General features: G+C 44.1%; 1 protein-coding gene across 1 annotated transcript in view; it reads right to left on the bottom strand.

Moving 5' to 3' along the window:
• The window catches only part of RFX2 (regulatory factor X, 2 (influences HLA class II expression)), a 28209-nt gene extending 9626 nt beyond the window's left edge, over positions 1 to 18583 (bottom strand). The window contains exons 1-7 of the mRNA XM_009323287.1: positions 18479 to 18583; positions 15664 to 15753; positions 14586 to 14665; positions 13608 to 13872; positions 9244 to 9318; positions 2673 to 2854; positions 228 to 347 (exon numbers count right to left, since the gene is read on the bottom strand). Of these exons, the coding sequence (XP_009321562.1) occupies positions 228 to 347; positions 2673 to 2854; positions 9244 to 9318; positions 13608 to 13872; positions 14586 to 14665; positions 15664 to 15753; positions 18479 to 18583 (917 nt within the window). The remainder of the gene's footprint in view (positions 1 to 227; positions 348 to 2672; positions 2855 to 9243; positions 9319 to 13607; positions 13873 to 14585; positions 14666 to 15663; positions 15754 to 18478) is intronic.
• Positions 18584 to 21609: the final 3026 nt, after the last annotated feature.

The following is a 21609-nucleotide window of genomic DNA, read 5'->3' as shown; positions in this document are numbered from 1 at the left end:
TGGGGCATCTACCAGAAGTGTTTTTGGACCCTTCCACCACTCAGAGTGGCCAGTGACTTTGCAGCCCCCTCTTCCACAGCTTAGCTCTGGCACTTCAGCAACTCTTGGGTTTGAACTGTCCCAAAACGCTCCCTTTGCCAAGTCCCAAGATGGGGTCTGCCGCGTTCTTTGGGAAAGGACCCTTCTGGGGCACCGCTATCGAGCTCCAAGATGCTGGGAGCACCTACCTTTGCTTCTGGTGGATGGGCTGCTGCCTCATTGCCATGTACTGGGTGTCCTCCTGCAAACGGTTCAGCGGAGACTCTGGTTTTAGACGGATCCCGTAATAATGATATTTGGAGTTTCCCCTGGAAGTATCAGCATTGAAATTGCTCAGTGTAAGCTAGTCAATGGAAGGGACATCGTAGCCCTGCAGTTTACTCTTAGGCTTGTTTTGACAATACAGCCTACTTCTTACAGCACACGTCAGTTTGCTGCCAAGCGCTATTTGAATGGCTGAACTAACGAATGCCATCATCCCCTATAAAATTTAAAACCACATGTCACAAAGTTCAGTGACATCCACATTTAAAAGCCAGCAAGGTTTTTTCCAAGTAACCCATGGTAACTGGAGAAGAAGAGACAAGTGTTACAATACAAAGTGTTATTAAACAGAATGACAGAAAGACCTCAGGGGACACTTTGCTATTTGATTAGGGTTTAAGGATTTGTTTTTTCCATAAAAACAAACTTCCATCTTTATCTAGACTTGGATAAAACAAGCCTGACTGAATAGTCAACTATGATAAGAAAAATGTCTTTCTGTTGCCAGCACTTTCACAGCAATGGCAGCAGGCTTTGATGTGCCTTTTTTCTCGGAGTTGCTTATTTTTGTAGTTTTGTAAAAACTGAAAGCTTTTTGCAAGCAAAAGAGGCTGTAATTCTTTTTCCTTTGCTGGTCAGTAAAGCTGCTGTGATGCTCCTTGGGCGAATGTCTTTCTGTCACATTAGACAGACGTGTCAGTTAAAGTTTTTCCACCAAACTGGAATTTTTCAATCCCCAAGCGTCTGCTTTTGGGAGCAAGAAGGGCAATTATGCAGCCATGGATACATGACGACAGTATGTCCAACTTAGCTTTAGCCAATTTGTCGCAAACAACAGTGGAGCTGAGTCCTCAGTGGGAGAGGAGACCGAGCCGGGGAGCAGCAGTGGGGTCTCCAGAGCCCTCCTACTGGGGATGCTTAAAATTCATTTGCTGTGTCAGTATGACAGGGTCTGGAGGCACCTTAAAGCCAATGATGCTTCCCATTGGAAAATTACATAGAGAAATTTAAGCGAGGGATATTTGTCAAAGAGAATTGACCCTTTCTTCCTTGTTGGAGGAATTTTCTCTTTTCAAGGGGACGGTTGAATCGTTCAGTCTTTGTCGCTGTACCAAAGGGTTTTACACACACTGAGTGCTCAGGTATGAAGTACGCTTCGGCCATGTCTTAAGTGATTTTAAGTGCCCGCAAGTTAAATAGCAGCTGCATTTATAATCTAAATGAATGAATGAATAAGAAAATAATGGTAGACAGCTATTTCCATATTTATTGAGGTTTACTGTATCCTTCCCAGCCTGCACATTTGCAATTTTAAGCAGATTTTTTGCTTATTTGCTTTTTCTTTAATCCTTGATAGGATTAATGAATTTCTCTCCTCTAAAGAAATTATTTCAGAGCTCTTGCACTTGAACCAATGTACAGAAATCCAAACTCTCCCCTGCTCTTCCTATGACTGTTGCCTCCACGTTCCAGCTGTGGAATGCCCCGGACACATCTGGTTTTGTTCTTGTTTCGAAGCCCAAATATCTAAGCTTGAATTTTATTATATATTATTATAAAATCTTACACAATCAGAGCAATCATTGTTTCTCTAGTGTATTAGCTACTTCTTTGAAATTAGAAGCTGAGATAAAATGCAAACTCAGCTGTGCAAGCTGTGCATATACTTTGGATGTTCCCTTGAAGGACACATATGTAATTACAGCAAGTATACTTTCTTATGTTACGCTTTTGTTGTAACATCATATGGATCTTTGATGTTTTAAAAGAAAGTATGTCACAAAATTCAGCCTGCCGCTTTGAGAATTTAAGAAATACGCCATTTACATCTGTACAGCTTGTCTGCATCAAAGATGTGGGCACAGGTTCTGTTCTCATCCGTGATGGAGGAACTTCACTGGACCCAAAGGGAGAAACCGTTTCAATGCATCAGAATTTTGGGCTCTGCAGCTGACAGCAGCAATTGTGAAGACGAGTTACTTCATCTTTTTGAGACACTAATGGAATGAGAAGGCGGCTAGGTTCAAATAAAATATTCTTAAGACTCCTTAGGAAATGGACTTAGACCAAATTCCACTGTGTGGCTGGACAAGGCACTGTCACCAGAGACCTGGAGTGTGTCTGAAATTAACTGTATTGTCAAGCCTCTCACACCGCTGATGCACGGTGAGAAAGCAGCTTTGCCTCACAACACACAGAAATTACTTCTGTGCCTGAGAATAGCAATTTTTTTTCCCCACAAGATCACGGTTGGTTGTTTCTGTAGATCTCGGAAGAAAGACCTTGCCTGCTAAATAATGCTCGGTACGTGTGAGAGAAGTTGTAGGAGCTTTTTTTTTTTTTTATTTTGAATGCAGATTCGTACCAACCTGGTTCCCAGGCGGCGAGTCCTCAGCCCCATGAACACCGACCGGATCAGTTTTCCGAAGGAAGCGGCGTTCACTGGATCCAGTTTGTGCTCCTGGCAGTGCCGCAGGTAATGGTTGTAGAGAGAGCTCCTGGGAAGGCTGACGCCTTCCGCCGTCTCGTAGTTGTCCAACAACCACTGGAGCTTTATGTATGCAAAACATAAATAAATAGAGAACACATGAAAGTCTAAAGAGGGCTGGAACGGGCTGCGTAAAACAATGTCAACGCTTAAATGTCAGGAGAGCCCATCTGACATTAAGAGTTCAAGAGAACTTAATGCTTGGTAGTTAATTTATATAAGTTAATTTATATCACTTATGCCGGTTGTATTTTTATAAAAGTTAAAGGACCGTTAGCCCAAAGCTAATAACCCAACAAAAATGCTGTCAGATTTTGCAAGAGCATTAAAATATAGTCCGCCTGCCATCTCAGCGTCCACCTTGGATTCGGATTAATTCCTGCAGAGCCAAAATAAACCTGTAAGAACTCATGTTTTCCAAGAATAAAGATGTTAAGATACTGCCTAAGAGGAATAAATTTTAGGGGAATGAAATATGCTGCAAAGTCTTTATTAATTTGAAGATTGGCATGTCTGCAATTGTTCACTTAACAATACAATTAATGGTTACCAAAGCAACCTTAAAAATCTGAGAGGTTCCATCTATTTTTCAAAATTTACTGTCTGAACTTCTTCTGACATTTCTGTTGATTAAAGTTTGCAATTAGATATAAATTATTTATACCCAGCCAGACTGAAAGGGCAGGCCTGGCACACAGTGTCAGCACAGGAATTAAAATGCAAAAAGACAAACCCCCCAATCTCCTTTAATTGGCTAAATGACTTCAGCATCAAGAAAATAAGTGTTATATTAAGTGAATTTTTGAAGGAACTAGATGTACAAATGGACTAAAATCAATAGCTTCGGCAAAAGTGCTTTCACTGTCGTTAGGGACATTTGGGATTGACATTTTCAAGACTTCCCTCTCCATCCAGACCTCCATCCCTGCACGCATAGGAGGCACAGCTCCACCAGAAGCAGCTGCGTTCACACCAGATCAGTGGCAAAACAGATTATGGATGCCAAAATATTAGCCACGTCATCTCCTTACAACAAAGAGTTCAAGCACATATTGTAATTAAGCACAAACTTAGTCTAGAAATCAGTGGGATTTAACCATGCACACGGATGTCGAAGCTGGCCTATGCTTAGGTCCTCTCCACTCGTGCTCCACTATCTGGCTCTTTTCTACCATTTTCTCCTGGTGAAACTTTGGGGTCCCAGTTCACCACTGTACTCGAGTTTTATATCAATTGCTCGATGAAAATACAACCTGAAATGTGCAATGACATCTCTGACACCTCACTCCATTGAGTTATTTTCAGTTTATGCATTTCATATCCCACTTTGCTCTCACACAAAGGCTTTTCAGCACCTATGAATGTATGTTCTGTGGTAATCACTCACATATCCAAATTTAAACTTCTGCTACGTAAAATGAGCTGAATCCAAAGCTGTACAGTTAAAACTATTTCATTCATTAGTTGGGTTTGATCCAAAGCAACCACAAGTTCAAACGACTGGATCCATCGGTTTCGGTGGCCTTTGGAGCAGAGCAGTAGCTGCCACAGCTGGAAGAAGAAAAGGCTCTTGTCCATTTTCCCCTCTGTCCTGCTTTTCACAGAGCTCCTTGTCACCTTCCCACCTTCCTCCAGTTACACATCACCTAAGACACTCTTTGATGTGTTCTTCCACAGATTAAGATCTTTCTGACCTCCAAACCCTACAGTCCTCAGAGGTGGTGTTTGCTAGTGGTCTGCATCTCTTCGTGCTCTCATCTGCAGAAGAGACATCCCTGGGAAGCCCCAAAAAGCCGCTCTGTAGCCCTGAGCCTCCCCCACCCATTAAGCTATCTCTAACAAAAGTGGACCCCAGTGTTTTTGACATAAAAGACCAGCAGGAGCTCAGTTTTTAAGTAGTCCACATCTGTGCTAATTTTGGCCCATCCTCTGTATTTAAAAGATTAACGAATAAGAAGGTTCTCTTCTTTTTTTAACCAGTTATTTTATTTATCCTATGGAAGATACTGAATGTGGATCAGCTATTTATTTTCTAAACCTGTTCTAATTCCAAGCCTTAAAAAAAAAAAAAAAGTTGCATGTTACAATGGATAATTCAGATATAGGTAAAACCCTCCCATTTAAATTTGATCCCGGGCATTTTTAGGCTAATCCCAGATATTTCTAGAATATTCCCTTCATCTTCCAGCTTTCTTCTTCTGCAAGTGTCTTTTTATATTCCTTTAAACGTTATAGAGTTTCACAATACGAACTCCCACTACTGAATTAGAAATCTATTACGAAACCCACAAAAGAGCTTAAAAAAGAAATCTGTCAGAACATAAATAATTTTCAAAACATGATTTTTGCTCTTCCTGCATTAGTAATAACAGACCGGGCACTTAAAATGGGAACATGAAAGATTCTTTCCATTTGTATCCCTTATTCTGTTTACTTTTTGAATTCTGCTCAGTTGTGACAATGACAAGATATTCTACGGCTTCATTTCTGTTTATACTATGATCAGGTTCCAATAAAATCACTATGCTTTGTTTGTTACAGGCACTACAGGGGAACATTTCAATTTCATTTCTACTTTAACTTTATTTCTATTGACTGTTTGTTTTGACTTTAAAAAAAACAACCTTTTGCAAAAACCTCGTCCTTGTTCGATTCAAGGATGGCTCAAGGATGGAAAAAGCGATACGTGAGGCTGTCTGAGAAAAGAAAAAACCTTTTTTTTCTGAAGGTCCAGGTTTGGAGAGGTTTTCTTACGGGCACTTCTTTGAAAAAGAAACCAATGAAGACACATATTTGTGGTTCATATTTCAGGTGGTTTTATCTGAGACTAAGAGGAGCAGGTTCCTAAGTCCCCGCTCAGTCCAGCTCAGAGTTAGGACGGACCCTGGACCACCCACGTGCTTGCTGAGCATCCCGAGCTCAGCGACGGGGAGAAACGCTTCCCTCGCACCAGGAGTTCCCTGCTCAACCCCACCGATCTTTTGCAATTAAAGTTTCATCAAAACCTATATATTTTCTTGAAAAGTCTCTTTTCCAGAACAAGTGCCTGTCAGCTCTGGTCCCTTGCATAATTAAGCCCCGAGCCATCCGTGCACGTGAGCACAAGCTCCAGCATCACCCGCCTTTCTCCACCGAGCAGGAGATTCATCGTTCATTAGGTCATTACATTCCTCCCCCGGCCAAGGGAGAATTATTCCTTTTAACAGTTTTCCTACTTCTCTGTTCAGTCTCATTTTAGGTGTTCCCACCTAAACACCATTTGGGGGTAAGATCTTTTCCTCAGGGGAAAAACTCCATCAGCACCTACCTAAGAGCCACTCACCCACAGGGAAGAAGTCCAGTGGTTTTTTAGAGGTTTATTTTGGGTTTTGGGGGGGTTTTGTTTTACAGGCAGTGAGGAAAATATACATTTTCCCCCTGCTCCTATGAGTGCTACGGATATCTAGGAGCCGCAGGGCCTCAGGCAGGTATGCTATGGCAACTCCTTCCTTATATGCCTAGCTTCAGGCACTCATGTACAAAAATTGTAGTCATTTTTCTCAAATTTCTTTGCATCATCTGCAAGCTCATAATTGGCAAAGAAGTAATCCTCTGACCCAGCGACTCTGGAGAACACTTGTGAGCAGAGCTTTTTCATTAACAGTAATAGATTGACATGATTTCACTAGAAACATCATGTGTCACTGGGGTATTAACATTAGCTTAGGCTTCCAAATCTGATATTCCAAGTGCACTTAAATAACCTCTCAGAGAGTTCTTGAAGCTAAATTAAGTTATCAAGTGTGGTTCCGTTTCCCATTGACTTTGTTTAAACAGCATTATGTAAAAAATTCCCTCTTGACTGAGATACCTTTAGTTTTCCTTTTAAAAAACAAAAACAAAAACCAAAAAACCAAAACAAAGATTCCTGGCATGAAACATCTGCTGACGGCAAACAAAATAAACCATTATCCCAAGAATTTACAGATTTCCAAAATATGAAATTTAAAATGAGGAACAGAACACTTAATGAAAAACTCTGCAACCTTAAGCAATTAAGACACAACTGATAGTGCAATTAGCATTATATAACAATTTCCTCAGCTATTAGCTTTTGTCAAGCTCGTATTTTGCTTTCAGCCTTGACAAATCACAGTCACCTGCTGCTTCACTTTCTGGTTCTCATGTGCAAGCCTGACAATATCGTGTGTCAGTCACAGAAGCACTTGGGACAGGTAATCCTCCGTCTGGTTTTTTGTTTGTTTTTTTTTTAACAAAAAGAGGTGGGAACTGCAACATCCCAGATAGCAGAAACCCTTGTAACACGGCACGTGCCAGGGAACACGTGCAGAGAGGTTCAGCGCTGCACATTCATCGGGCTGTCCCACACATTACGGTTGGGAGCAACCTCTGGCAGTCTCCAGTCTCCAGGTGGTGGATGCCCCATCCCTGGAAACATTCCAGGTCAGGTTGGACGGGGCTCTGAGCAACCTGATCTGGTTGAAGATGTCCCTGCCCATGGCAGGGGGTTGGACTAGATGACCTTTAGAGGTCCCTTCCAACCCAAACCGTTCTATGATGATTCTATGATTCCAGTCCAACTTCCTACTCAAAGCAGGGCTCACTTCCAAGGGCAGTCAGGTCCCTCAGTCCAGTTAAATGGCTCGTTCAGTCAAGTCCTGAAAACCTCCCCGGACAGAGGCTGCACAACCTTCCTGGGCAATGGCACCGACCTTCCTCCAGCTCTGGAAAGAAACTGCCTGACCCAGTTCTGCAACGTGCTGCATTTCCTACAGGCACTACTCGTATCATCGCCTCCTCGTCATTCCCATATGTCTGCAGACATCGCTCCGTGCTCCAGGAAGGCAGAGCAAGGACACTGGAGGTGCACGGGGCAGCAAAGGTCCCGCAGGTTTCCTTGGCTCAGGCTCTGTGCCTTGGCAGAGGGAATTACCCACCCCAGCCCTGGAGCTGCCCAGGGCAGCACGTCGCTCGTGTCTGGACTGACATTCTCTGATGTGTACACATATGCTCAGGAAGTAGTTTATTTGCTTTAGAATTTGTAAGAGAACTTAAGCCTTATGCCAAACTATGAACCATGACCTGAGAAGAGAGACATTATGTTCTTTACTTCTACTCTGCAAAACAAGTGTGGGGAAGATCTGATCAGAGGCTGGATCGGGCTCAGCTCCATCCTGCACAGCCTGCGGTCAGATGAAATCTCTTTTCTATCTTTGCTTTCTTTCCTCTGCCCTTTTCCTGCTTTTTTTCAAATCTCCTTCAATACCACACCACGACCCACCCTGTCCTGCTCTGCTCTGTCCCCTTCTGTGCTGGGACAAACAAGAAAAATTCTGCAGAGCAACCTTATCCTTAGACAAATCTGCGCGGCACTCGGGGCACAGCATGGGCGTGTGAGCACGGCCCACGACAGGAAGGATGCACAGAGATGCTCAGAACAGCAACTACCAAGCCTGATTCTGCAGGTTTGTGTTTCCCCAGCTACAACAAGGAACCTTCGATTTCTAGAAGCTGAAATAAGGATCGAGTTCATCCAGGAGCCCTGGCTTGGAGTTCGACATCAGCTTAAGAGAATGAGACTTAGGTTTAATATTCCTTTGATTTTCTCAGGCTATTTCTCTCGGGTGAAGAGGGCAAAGATTTTTTTTGCAGGACCTAAGAATGACAACAGATCTTCCCCCAAACACAAAGCAAAAGGAAATCTGTTAGAATAAAGAAGTGCCACTTTGTGCACTGTGATTTATCAGTGCAGAACATGCTTCAGCCTAATCCAAAACACAATGAAGTCAAGGCAAGTCCAATGACTTCAACAGGACTTGAATTAGACCCTTCAAATCTCACGCAAGCATGTGCTCACCGTTAAGCATTACTGCATGGGAGCCATAAACCATGATGCAGAAGGCCCAGTAGAATAGCAGGAACTTCACACAAAGCAGGGAAATTGTTGGCATAGTGAGAAGAGAGAGGTCGAGCAAATGGATTTAGCATAGCATTGTAACAGTGATGGTCTTCCTGAGGCACAGAAAGAGGCAATAAAGGCATTCACAGGAGTAGGCTTTTGGTACACACTATCTAAGGGATATCTGTCATGATTCACGCCAAGTTATTACTGTAGAATTGCAAGTTATTTTCCAGCCATCTTTCAATTCCAGTGAAAGGAAAGAACTTCCTCAAGTGTGTTTATCTAATTGCCAGCAATTTCCATTGCAAGGCAGATGAAATAAAAAAACACAGGGTAGAGGCAGTTAACAGAATCCAGAGCATCTAATAAACAAACATTAACATCATGGCATTTCTTGCAGATTCTTGTTTCTTGGGAATGGGCTGCTTTGGGCAGCACAGCTGAATCACAGGCTGCTTTGAGTGGCTCCTGCTGTTGAATACACCAAAGGGCTGCAAATAATGCTCCTACCAAAGCAGGAAAAAGGTTGTAAATTCCGATTGTAACTTACATGGCTGTTGAGCAAACTGCTTTTGTGTGATGTAATCCCTTCATTTTTTTGTAGGTTTTCAATCGCCATTTCAAGCTCTAGAAAATGTGCACAGGGAAAAAAAAAAAAAGGAAAAAAGAAAAAGAAAGGAAATCAGATAGATAGCAACAGCCAGGATTATTATTTCTTTATTAATATTTGAATGATTAAAGCTTTATATCAACAGGCTTGTGAAAAAGAGGCAAACAGATGAGGCACAGTCCTTATGGGATGAAGCTGCAGACGTTATTGTATGGCATGCAAACTAACAACACAGCAAGAATCCCTATTAGGGTGAAAGAGCGAGACCAGGGGGCTTTTGATCTTCCACTAGATGCATTGCCCATTTATAAAAGAGAAGCAGTTTTCCTTCTCCTTTCCCCCTCACGCCTAGACCAAAACACCACCAGACAGATACACTGCAGCAGGTCAAAGGAGATTTGCTACAGAGAAGGTGCATTTTACCCAGATCTTTCAAGGCAAACTGGAAGTAATTACTTTGGTTATAATTACTTCTTGACATTTTGACAAAAAACTAATGGCAACTAAATAAAACAGGGGCACAAGGCGGGTTGACACACAGAATGCATAAGCCGGAACGGATAAGAGCTCTTCGCTACTGAAGAGAACTGCAAAAGGACTCTGAAGGAAGAAGACAGGTTTCAGTTAAGTGAGCTTCTTCCCACACAGACAGGCTGGCATACCTTGATGCTACCTGTGCTCATTTCCATTGATCTCAGAGCTTCTGCAAGCGGAGTCATGGTGAGGCATTCTGGCCCCTGAAGAGCCCCCTTGCTTCCCTCTTTCTAGCTTCTGTTCTACACTCAGCCCAGCTATGGCTGCTGCTTTGTGCCCGGACCCTCTCCTGAACCCTTCTTGTAGTCTCCTTTCTGCTCCTGGGGCTCCCTTGGCAATCTCTGGCAAACTACTCAGCAGACGGCTGCTGGTCCCAGAGCCCTAGTGCTCCTGAGCACAAGATTTTTGCAAGTGAGGAAGGAAAAAAAAAAGCCCCAAACAAAAAAACCCGCCACATTAAGGGACTGGCAGGAGCAGAACCTGCTGTTTCTTTCCAGTAGAGGTTCTCAAAACCCTGTTATCTGTGACCTGTCAGCGCAGGCAGGACAAGGCAGCACACATCAGCCAGTAAAACTTGCAGTCAGCAGCTATCTCTAGCATCTGTCCTCATTTAACATGCATGGTCGTGCACTCATCTGTAGGCACATGCACAAAGCATCCCAATCTGCACAATGATCTGTCAATGGCCTCCTTCACATACTAGTTAGCTCCCTGTACTCCAGTTTGCACTGACTCATAGCATGGCGAAGATAAAGGTCGAGATAAAACCAGCCATTTACAAAACCCAGCTCTGTTAGAAAGGTGAGAGAACAGAACAAATCAGATCTAACTTCTGAAGTAACATTCAACAATCAAAGACACAGTCCGTGCCAGATCCATGTCTGAACGCGATACTCTGTCCAAGCACCTCCAGCACACGCCCCTTGGTTACCATCCAAAAGTGCCATCACTGCGGCACTTCTCAAGAAGTTATCACTGAATTAAAAAAAAAAGGGTCAGTCTAAGACTATGTCAGTGTCAGTGTTTTTTGAGAAAACTGTCTAGCACACCGTGATGCACCATGAGGAACCAAAGACTAATTGCTGATGCAGCCTTCAGGAAATGAGTCAGTGTTAGAGGGAGACACCATTTCCTTCCTCTGTTCAAGGAGCAGCGCAGCACCAGTTGAGCAACACCTCTTAGGCAAGCACAGAAACACTGCCTGTCCTTCTGGCATTCTGGTAAGTGTCCCACACAAATGGACACCTGACATCTGCAGAAAAAAATATTACAGACTAAAAGCTCTTAAACAGTCCTGCACGAAGGTGAGGAACTCTGAGGACCCACTTACGGGAGGTCTCAAGGATTTCCTCTCTTGGAAGAAGAGATTTAAATGAACATTGATAGTGCTCTATTGGCACAGACATTGAATGGGACTGCTTCATGTGCTGTTTCAGCCCATTCGATGGAGCAGAACATCATTATTCCAGCAGATATGGAGAACAGGTTTCTTTAAATATTTGAAGATTTTATTTTAGTGTACATACATCCCTCAGCCTCCTGAGGCAGCTCTTACACTATTGGTAATTCTGAAGCGCTACCTCGCTCCCAGTCTCCTCTGAAGATACTCTCCTTGCTTTCAAGGTCTCAGTGTCGGCTCTGCCTCAAGCATTCAACACCTTCCCCATTCCTTGCAGCTGCATCTCATGTTGCCAAACCCTCACATTGTTGGCCACTTCGACATCCATCCCCTTTGCACTACACCCCCAAGGCCACATGCAAACACTACGGCTTCCTTGTCTACATCTGCATGAGCTGTACTTTTCTTTCTCTCCACAAAGCTATTAAGCCTGCCCCAAATACATTTTACCAGGACTACAGGACTACTACTCCGGCCTCTTTAACGCCAGCCTTTCCCATTCTCTGTTTAAGCAAGACACTGCAATGAAAAGTAACGTTCCTACCCGTTGATTTGATTTAGTCATTGCTCTCCTTAACCCTTCCACTATCTGTTCACCCATTATTATGTGAAATGAAACCAGTTATCATGGCTCCCTCTAACCCCCTCCAATTTTGGTCTGTGCTGAAAGAGCTGAAAGCCACACATAGACACATCCCTATACTGTTTTCCAGACAAGCATCTATGCACTATTTGACCCTCTTGAGCCCCTCCACAAGAGCCACAGACATTTTGTGTTAAAATACCTTCTGAAAGTTCACTCCTACATGCAACAGAGTGAATTTATTTCAGATGCATTTTCATAAAGGTCACTTCCTGAATTCTTTTTTTCCTGAACAGCTTTATCCCACGTGATAGACAGCTACAAACTAAATCTGTTCATGGGACATTTCTATTGACACATATTCTACTCGTGCTTTTTACATTGTGCCCATCACCATGGAAATTAAAAAAAAAAAAACACCAAAAACCAAGAGTAATGTTGTGCAGCTTTGCAAGATGCAGTCCCACGCAGGTGACAAGATCAGCAGCTACTTCCTTCAAAATAACAAGCTTGAGCAAAAATCAGAGGATGGTCCAATGCTAGTTTTTAACTATGAACAGTTAAAATACACACACACACACAATTCTCACACAAGAAATGAACCCCAGCTAATCCAGATGCATCTGTCATTTTCTCTTCCACCCAAAGCTAAGGACTTTTCCCTGCAGATAGCTACTGCTACCTAAGACAGAGCACATTTACTCCAGGATCAAGGGCAACCTTTCAAGGCACAAAGATTCAAAAAAATGTGAAGTCTGTATTCTAAAGCTCTGTGGAAAAAGACAGTACAACCTAACCAGCCAGATTTTCAAGAGTACTCAGTAGCAAATGGCTCCTGTTTTTCTCCCTGGGTGGTGCTGTTCACATTTTAAAATCTGGCCACATGCACGGAATTACACCCACATTTGTAATTATGTTTACATAAAAACGTATAAACACAGGTAAATCAGTCTGGAAAGGAAGGTGAGCAGAGCTCCAACCCACTCCTGGCCACAGCTGCTACTAAGGGCTGGTAAGATTCTCAGATAAAAGCCCTGGTAGCTTCTAGCTGCAGAAAGGCTGTTTTGGGTTAATAGTTGTATTCCCCTGAGTCTCACACAGCTGTACAGCTGTGCTTCTAGCAACCTGGCACCTTGACTGACAGTTGGAGAGACATGATTAAAAAAATTAGAGCTTTAAAACATTTCTGTTTGATCAGTATTATCCCTAAAATACATTTCCTGTAACACATGGCATGGACAGAATACACAATGGTGTAGCAGATATATACAACAGCTTTTCAATCACTGTGCATTTGGCATGATCAGCTTGACATACTTATGTGCTAATTATCCACTCACTGTGTTAATAATGGATTTTTCAGGTCTCTTCATAATTAAAAATATATTCATGTATTTCTTTATTTTGGGTAAGCCAAGCCCCGTGTTCAGATGTTATTAGAAAATGTAAATATAGAGAATTCTTTCGAATTGGAAAGCCAAAACATTTTGCTCAGGGAAAAAAAAACAAAACCCCCAAGAATTTTCTCTTATCTCCATGCTGCATAATTTCAACGATCCACTCAGAAAGTTTGACAAGCCTCTGCCCACCAGCAAGAGAGACATCCCAAACTCCTGTTGAAAAATACCTGTAGTACACCAGTGTCTATTCTCTCGCTTGCATTTGCATGGCACGTTATACAGACATATACACAGTGATAATGACAGGAAGTTTTATTTTCTGAAGGCTTTTCAGTTCCCTTGAAATAATTCCTGGCCCCCGAGCTGCAACATCTGCAGGGCTACATACCGTTGCTGGAGAGGAGCGTGAAGTATGTGACAGAGAATGTCTAGTGTTTTCCATCCCCCCATGAATGAGATAGACTCCCGAGCCGGAGAGGATCTGACTTCCCCCAATGTCCATGGTGATGCCCACCATGTTGTGAGAGGGAATGGCTGTAGGAGAGGATGCCGCTGTAGTCACCTGAGCTCCACCTCCCTGCGGTTCGAAATAGGATGCTGCACTGCTGGGGGCGTAAATCTGAGCTTCGGTGTTGTAGGAGTAGGCGGCTCGTCTGTCAAAGGAACAATAGGGTCAGGAGGTGGAGCACACCTTGGGTGGAGAGGAGCTTGCAAAGCTAATCTCATGGACAATAGTTTCCACAATCTGGACCACCTTTTAAAAAAAACTTGACTCCACTGCTGGTGGAATTTGCTCCGTTGAAATTGAACCCTGTGCTGTCAAAGTCACTCCTGACGATGTTAATCAGTCCTGTGACGGCCCTGGAGCAAAGGCCCACAGCCGCAGCGAGAGCAGTGCCCAGGAGTCACTCTGCAGCCATTGTAGGCAACCTCGGTACCGAAGGCTGAGAGCATCCCAGAGGGCAGCAGGGGCATCAGGCCCAAAGCGGGGGACACAGCAGAGAGGAGGAAGAAGAAACCTTACAAAACCACTTTCTTCCTCTAGCAGTTATGCTCTGGTTCCTAAAGGCACCCCACCTCACCACACAATGGGCTGGGCAGAGGAAAATACCGGACCTTTTGATGTAGCAGGATTCCCTGGAGAACAGTCCCTCCATGAGGACACCACCTCCCCCAAGGCTGGAGCCTGGCTGAAACTACCCCCACGCACACAACGTAGCATGTGAAACGGTTCCTTCTCTTCCTCCTTTTAACGGCGGGCAGTGCCAGCAGCAGCACTGGGGTGGAAGGAGCCTGGGAGGACCGAAGGGCTCAACCCAGCTGGGAGGGGAAGAGGGGCTCACTACAGCCAACAAGAGACTCTTACATGGTTCCATTGGTATAAACAGCTTCTCCTCCTTCCACATACTGGACCTGGGATGGATATACGTGCTGCACAGATTGCACCTGCAACAAGCATCATAAACTCGAGTTACGGATATGTTATTGCCTAAGAACAGCGGAAGAAATTGCATATTACATCCTTAAACAACTTTCAACCTTACCTTGACATTTAGGCTTTCTTTTTAAAAGAAAAAGAAAAACAAAACAAACAAAAACCCCACATGCTTAGGAATCCCAAAGGGTGTATTTATTTTAAAAGGTCATATCAAAATAAATAACTAAGTAGTTGCTCCATGCACAGTGGAAACAATGGAGCTGGGTTTCCTCTGCACACATGTCTCAGGGCTGGTTCTCCGCTGACTAATAAGGGTGAGATCATGCTGCAGCCTTTCCTTCAGAGAGGAGGTTGGCAGTGTCCCTCTGCACCCCAGTCCGCTTTTTCATTGGTCTGGGAGGGACACAGTTGCCCTCTGTCAAGTTTTTTTTTCTGAAACCAAGCAGCCAAATAAAAAATTACTAGAGGAAAAAGTCAAGAGAGTCAGACTCACTGTCCACATGAAGCAGCACCACATATGCCTGGTTTCTTAGGAAACAAGGACTGCAAAAGGCAAAGTTCAGACAAATAAAAACACTTGCATGGTGCTCCGTCACCTAACCTTTCTATGAAGCCACATGCGGTCAGCACATTTATTTGTGTAATTAAAAAAAATCCTGAACACTTGGCCTCTAAAAAAATCTTTACAGAGGAGGACTGCTTTTAAATGGCAATTAAAAGCATCCATCAAATCTTCAAATGTATGAAAGACAACTGCTACAGTAAAGGTTCTTTCTAAACTTTAAGTATCTTCAGAGTTTCTTTTGCCATCGGTCTAAGAAAGGAAGAGAGACATGGAGAAAGCTGCTCTCACAGTGATCTCCAGCTCTCTAATTGCACACAACTCTTTAATTAAGAGCATGGGTTTTTCTAAGCAGCTATCTGGCACAGTTTCAAATGTCATGTGGGACGTGGGGTCCTGTTGGCACAGGGGTCCCTGCGTGGTGTCTCACCCCAGAGATATTACCTGTTGTGGAACCTGCTTAACTCTGGGAACAGAGATTTGCTGCATCTGCGCTCCTTTGGGAGCGGAGCCTGCTGCTTGGACCAAAACCCTCTGAAAGAAGAAGATATAGTAACATACACTTACTTTCAGTCTGTAACACAGGTGAGTTAGGTATTCTCTTTCAAACTTTTATGGAAAGTTTGCCTCCTACTCCAGAGGCAGCAGTAGCCCTTACTTAGCATCCCTGCAGTTCCCATCCTTCCAATGCAATCTGCACCAGACACCAGCCTGAACTCAGCACCCTAAACCTGGGAAAAGCAGAGAGCTGAATCCACATTTTCTGACACGGACCATCTTTAAGTATCCACGCAAGGAAATAAGAGCAAACAGTTGATTGACGAGAGGAGCTCAACATGAGGTTCAGTCGCAGCTAAACAAGAACCACTCCTCACACATTCACCTTTTCCTCCTAGGGCTGCAAAGTTTCTTCTCTTACGGCTGCCATACCAAACCACGCTCTGCCTCCTGCGACATGAAATCGCACTCTCCAAGGTGCCACAGCCCTTAAGGTTTCTACCAGCACCAAAGCTCAGGTGGTTCTGCATCTCCCTTCAGTGCCACCAAGGGCACGAAAACACGTTGTGTTGCCTTGTGGCGGTCACTCTGTCCTCTGCCTCTCCACTGTCATTTCCATCGTCCCCCTGCTCTTTGTGTTATTCAGTTTGAGGTTGGACACACACCTCGTAAAGTGCTAAGCACCTTGCAGATCCAGCAAAACCAGCTTGGGGACATCGTGGGTGGAAAGAAATGATTCAGTGAAGCCCATGGGAACAGAGCCTAGGTACCAGCATGAGAGTAAGAAAGGAAACATTCAAGCCAAGTATCAGTATGGTCTTTTAAACTGATGAGGACCTTCTTCAAGGAAATAGCCATCCTCTGTGGCTTGAGGCTTTAAAAAATACCCAGCAGATTGGGCCAACTGAACAAAAAGCTGCAAAACAATCCCACATGAATCCTAGAAGAGACCTTGACAATTACTGGCTACCTTATATATATATATATTTACGATTTTTAGCCCTCTGACACCCTCCCAACATGCCCTTTGTAACGAGCCAGAAATTCTATTCTAGCAGAATTATAGGAAATTATAATTGCCTAGATTTCTAGGCAGCCCCTACATCACCAGTCCCCAGGCTGACCTTCAGTAGGTCTGGATACATTGGAGATCCTGCAGCTGAGCTAGTGATAAGGACACATACACTTATGCCACCCATCACTCTGTCCATTTTCTCTCCAGAAGAGGCTGTAACCAGTGCACGATGGGAACATTAAAAGCCCTTTTTCAAGTCAGGCCTTGGCAATGCCACCTACATCAAAGTCTCCGAAAGATTTGTTCCTTTCTCCTACTTTTTACCCATCCTCTATCATTGCTTTTACCAAACGACACATCTCCTCCTTTGGCACGGCTGCCCAGCTCAGCTACTTGTGTAATTTGTCACCGCCTGTCCGGTTGCTCCTACCACCTTCCAACCAAAAAAACTTAATCATCCCCAACCTGTAAGATGCGGCCATCCTGTTCATACAGCCTGCTCTCACACTGAAAGGTAGACCAGTGATCAACAACACCAAAGGCTTCAGCCTCACACCAGTCACGCTGCCAGTAGTTCATTCCTAGTATTTTCTTTGTGCTGTTGGTGAGAAGGGAAGGCTCTGGACACTTCTCTTCAGCAATATTCCACGATCCTCTGGGTCTTCCTTAATCCATAGAGTTCCATTCAATACTCCGTGTCATGATGACAGCACCGGCAAAGGCTGGATGGGTAATAATCCAAAGCTAATGGGTTTTCTAAACTTTCTTTAACATGTTGTCACGGTCAAATTCACACTAATGACTGACGATCCCTAAGATCCTTGACACTACTGATCAGCGATATCCACATCATTACAATACGAACAAGAAACATCACCCAGTGAAATCGAAGATGGGAAGGCTGAAAGATGACAGAGAGCTGGCCAACCACGCACTAAATCACACGATTCTCCTGGTGAATCAAATGCTCCTACCAATTCACAATTTTTAATTGTTCCTTTTTGTCAGCATCCAATGGCAGCTACTTCTGCTCACTTGGGAGTTGGAGAAGGGTGTAGCTAAGTTATACCCACCCATCCTCTTATCCCTCCAGCTTCCTGCGACAGAAACTTCTTTTGATAGTTCCCCAAATGGCAAAAAAAGGAACTAGTTTTACTTAACCCTTCCCGTGTTGCATTAGGTAGTTTTCATTCATCAGCTGAAGCTATATCATTTCTCTCCTATCAGGAGACGTCCCAAGTGCATCATATTCTTGTACATGAATCACGAGTCCCCCCTCCCCAATTTAAAATGCCAGGATCCACCTACCAAAGGAAGAGACCAGCATGTGGCTCCTCCACCCTGTCCCCGCACTGGCGCTCCCTCCACCTCTTCTCTGCTGAGCTCGGTACCCTATTTGCAGAGATGCCTTTAAGGACAGTTTCATTTTCTCCTGCTTTTATCGACACACCAAATAATGACAACAGGATATTATACTGAAGCAAACACCAAACTGGCATGAAATTACTTCCTTGGGTAGCTAAGTTAAAAAATCCCATGTTTTAAAGCTTACATATTCGTAGGGCTAACACATGAAATATCTATGGCCTTTATCAACACAAAGTCCAGGAACAGGTTCTCCCCACTACCTCAACAAGCTGATTAACAAGCCTCTCCCCCATATAAAAACCCTGGATTAAAATACATCTGCCAGTAAAACAGGTCTCTTCTCCATGGAAACGGCATTCCCAGCTGTGCATACGTTACCTGCTGAGACGCTGGCACTGGCTGCACTACTGGAGCTTGGGCTGATGCAGAAGTGTGAAGTGCCACAGAAGCTGCTGAGTCTGATCCACCCTCTGAACTCTGCATGCTCACTGCTGGGAAGAGCAGAGGGGAGATCAGCCAGGGAAAACACAGCTACACACCGCAGCAAACGCCCGAGGAACCCGCGTCTAACAGGAACAAAATCCCAGTGGAAGATCCAGGGGAAGTGCTAGGAAGGAAGGCAGTTACCTTCCTACACAGAGGACTCTTTTTAGTTTTGGAGCTAATTTTAATACAGTATTATATTAAGAAAAAAGAAAGTTGCACAATTGTTCCACAGAAAGGAGAGGGAAGGAACAGAAAATGCATTTCTAAATATAACCGAAAAGTAGCATTGGAAAATTATTGTGTCATAGTGAGGTAACTTCAGATATGGAAGAGTAAGAGCATATTTTAAAAATAATTTTTTCTCCCCCTCTGCCTTATCATGTTTAACTACTGCAAAAAAAAAAAATTTAATCAAATCTAAGTATGTGCCTGCAGCTTAGCTACTGCTTTCATTTGGAAAGTGGGGTGGTCAATTTGGGTTTATAATCACAACCGATAATCAAACACGAATAGCAGAAGAACAGTGATTGACCATCATTTTAAAACCCGCAAACCACCCCCACAAAGAACCACCTCCACTCTCCCATGCGTGCCCTTGCCCCAGAATCCCATCAGCCTCACCAAGGTCCCCAAAGACAGACACGCCATCGTCCTCCGGTCCTGCTCCCATGCTGCCACCCCCCAGGGCTGGTGCCCTCAGCATCTTCAAGTCACCCGGGTCCCCCTGTCCTGGCACTCACCCAGCATCGCTCAGCCGCCTTGGGAAGCATCCCAAGGGCCATGCAGGAACGTCCTGGGGATGGAGAGGCGGCACAAGAGCAGGGCTGAGCCCCTGCCCTGCAACACAGGCTCTCCATCGCCCGGGTCTCCGCGTTCCCTTACGGCACCGCCCCGGCACCCCGTGTCTGTCCCCTGTGGGGCACGGGGCATGTTAAAGCCGCCTGAGGGGCACTGAGGGTTGCTGCGATGGTGCTTCCCGAGAGCAGACAATGTCATTTTGGGGTTTTTGATGTAACATGGGAGGGTGGGGGAGCCTTTTTTTTCTCAGTTTCTTGTGAAAGTTCCTGTTTAAAAAACTATTTTAAAAGGGTTTCTGCTGTCACTTCAAAACCAAAAGATTCAGAAACATCCAGATTTTGAGCAGTGTCATTTCTCCTTTCTCAGCCTCGCTGCTGAGCGTAACGTAGCCTCCAAATAACAGTGTGAAATCTTTTCTGTTTTATTTCCCTTCTCCATCCAATATTTAAGCTTTTCCCTCAACTTTGTGCAAGTTAAGAGGTGAAAGGAAAAATGAAAAACTGAGGGACACTGGACCCTGCTCGTTTGATAGCTCTTTGTGGTAAAAAGAAATGCAAGGGGGAAGTGAAGTTACAGAAGTTACCTGTTTATTCTCTTTCAGCCACTGAAAAAAAACCCCAAATATTTAGATTCTTCACAAAACAGGTTTTTAAGATTTTTTTTCCAGTCAGTGCTGACCCCATATTCCCATGCTACCCATTAGCAAATTACACCAATTACTCTCCCGACTTCCCTGAAACCCCACAGCTTGCAAGTAATTTTCTCTTTCACATCATCTTTCTGCATCCAGGAGAAAGAGTAGGTACAGAACCCACATAGTCACTGCTCCAAATACAGCTACCAGATTAATTTAATGATCCAGAAACAAGGTAAAGAAATTTAGTCACTATTTATCACCATTCGTGTCCCTTCGTAGCCCTCAAGTCTGCCCATAGCAGACGTGCCCAACCCTATTCCCTGCAGCTCTACTATATAAAGGCAGCACCTGCTTCTCCCGATCACTGCCTCTGCATGGTTCTTAGCCAAAACCTCTTTGTCAGAAGATACCAGTTGCAATTGTGCTGCGGGATCATGAAAATAATAATTCTCGCAGTAAATTAATGAAATAGTCTCCCGCCTGTTCCAGCCCAAACTTATTTGCAACTAAACTTTTGGCCAGAACTGTTGGCAAAGGCGGCAGGTTTATAAAGCTCATGTGAAAATGCTCAGGGAGAAGAGAGGGGTCACTTTTAGCGTACATATTCCCCTAACTTTTGCAAGTGTGTTTTATTGTCTATCATTTGTGCCCAGGGCTCCGGTTCACAGCTTTCTAGGGTTTTGCGAGTGGAAAAATATAGCCTGGTGAGGTTACAGAAAAAAGGTGGGTAAGTTGCCAAACGTATTTTAATGATCTATTTGAGAATGGTTCTGGCAGGGTCAGATCTCAGCATTTCAGGTCTACAGAAAGGTCTCTTTTCAAGTGTAGTTATAATCAGAAAAGGACACTCGGAAGCGATGCTGTCTCAAAATTACCACCTACTCATCTCTGCTGATAAATTTTGTCTTCTGGTTTCCCTCAGTGACCAAAAGAGACCAGAGAGAGGCAGCAGGTTGGAAGATGAATTGTCTGCTGCCAAAATAAATCATCAACATTATTTTCAGATTCGTTACAAAACGCAGGCTCTGTTAATGATGACAACCCAGCCAGACACAAAGACCCCGACGAAATCTGCAGCTGGTACTTCCAGACAAGGTAGACAGACACAGAAGTACCGGACCACCAATGCACACGTACAAGACTACTTATTATTTTGTTTATCAGTGAAACATCCTGGATAAAGAATAATTCGTTTCCCATTAAGCCATCCTGCACTTCCTGAGAATTGGAGAGACAGATACAAGTGCGCCATCTGCTAACATTAATTCGTGCTGATGAAAAGCTGACAACGTAAACAGAATTCCTATGCTCTGAGAAACCATCACAAGGTGCTACAAAGCTTTCCTGACATCCTGGGAGCACAGCTACCCAGTGAGCCGGCACCCGAGCCAGGGCTCCAGAGGATGAATAAAGCATCAGCTTTCAAGGAGGAGAGGAAACGTGGCACCCGAAGCCTTGCTCTTCCCTCTTCTTGGGAGTTGTGCGTGCAAAGTAAGGAACACCCTTGTAGCTCCTTAATGAACACTGGTTGCTGGAGCTCGGCCGTCTGCTTGTGCAGCTCTTTGGCAGTTCTGCCACATCCCTAAAG

The sequence above is a fragment of the Pygoscelis adeliae genome, unplaced genomic scaffold (genome assembly GCF_000699105.1).
Source record: "Pygoscelis adeliae isolate BGI_AS28 unplaced genomic scaffold, ASM69910v1 Scaffold590, whole genome shotgun sequence".
NCBI lineage: Eukaryota > Metazoa > Chordata > Aves > Sphenisciformes > Spheniscidae > Pygoscelis > Pygoscelis adeliae.
This window is presented reverse-complemented; position numbering and strand designations above follow the sequence as displayed.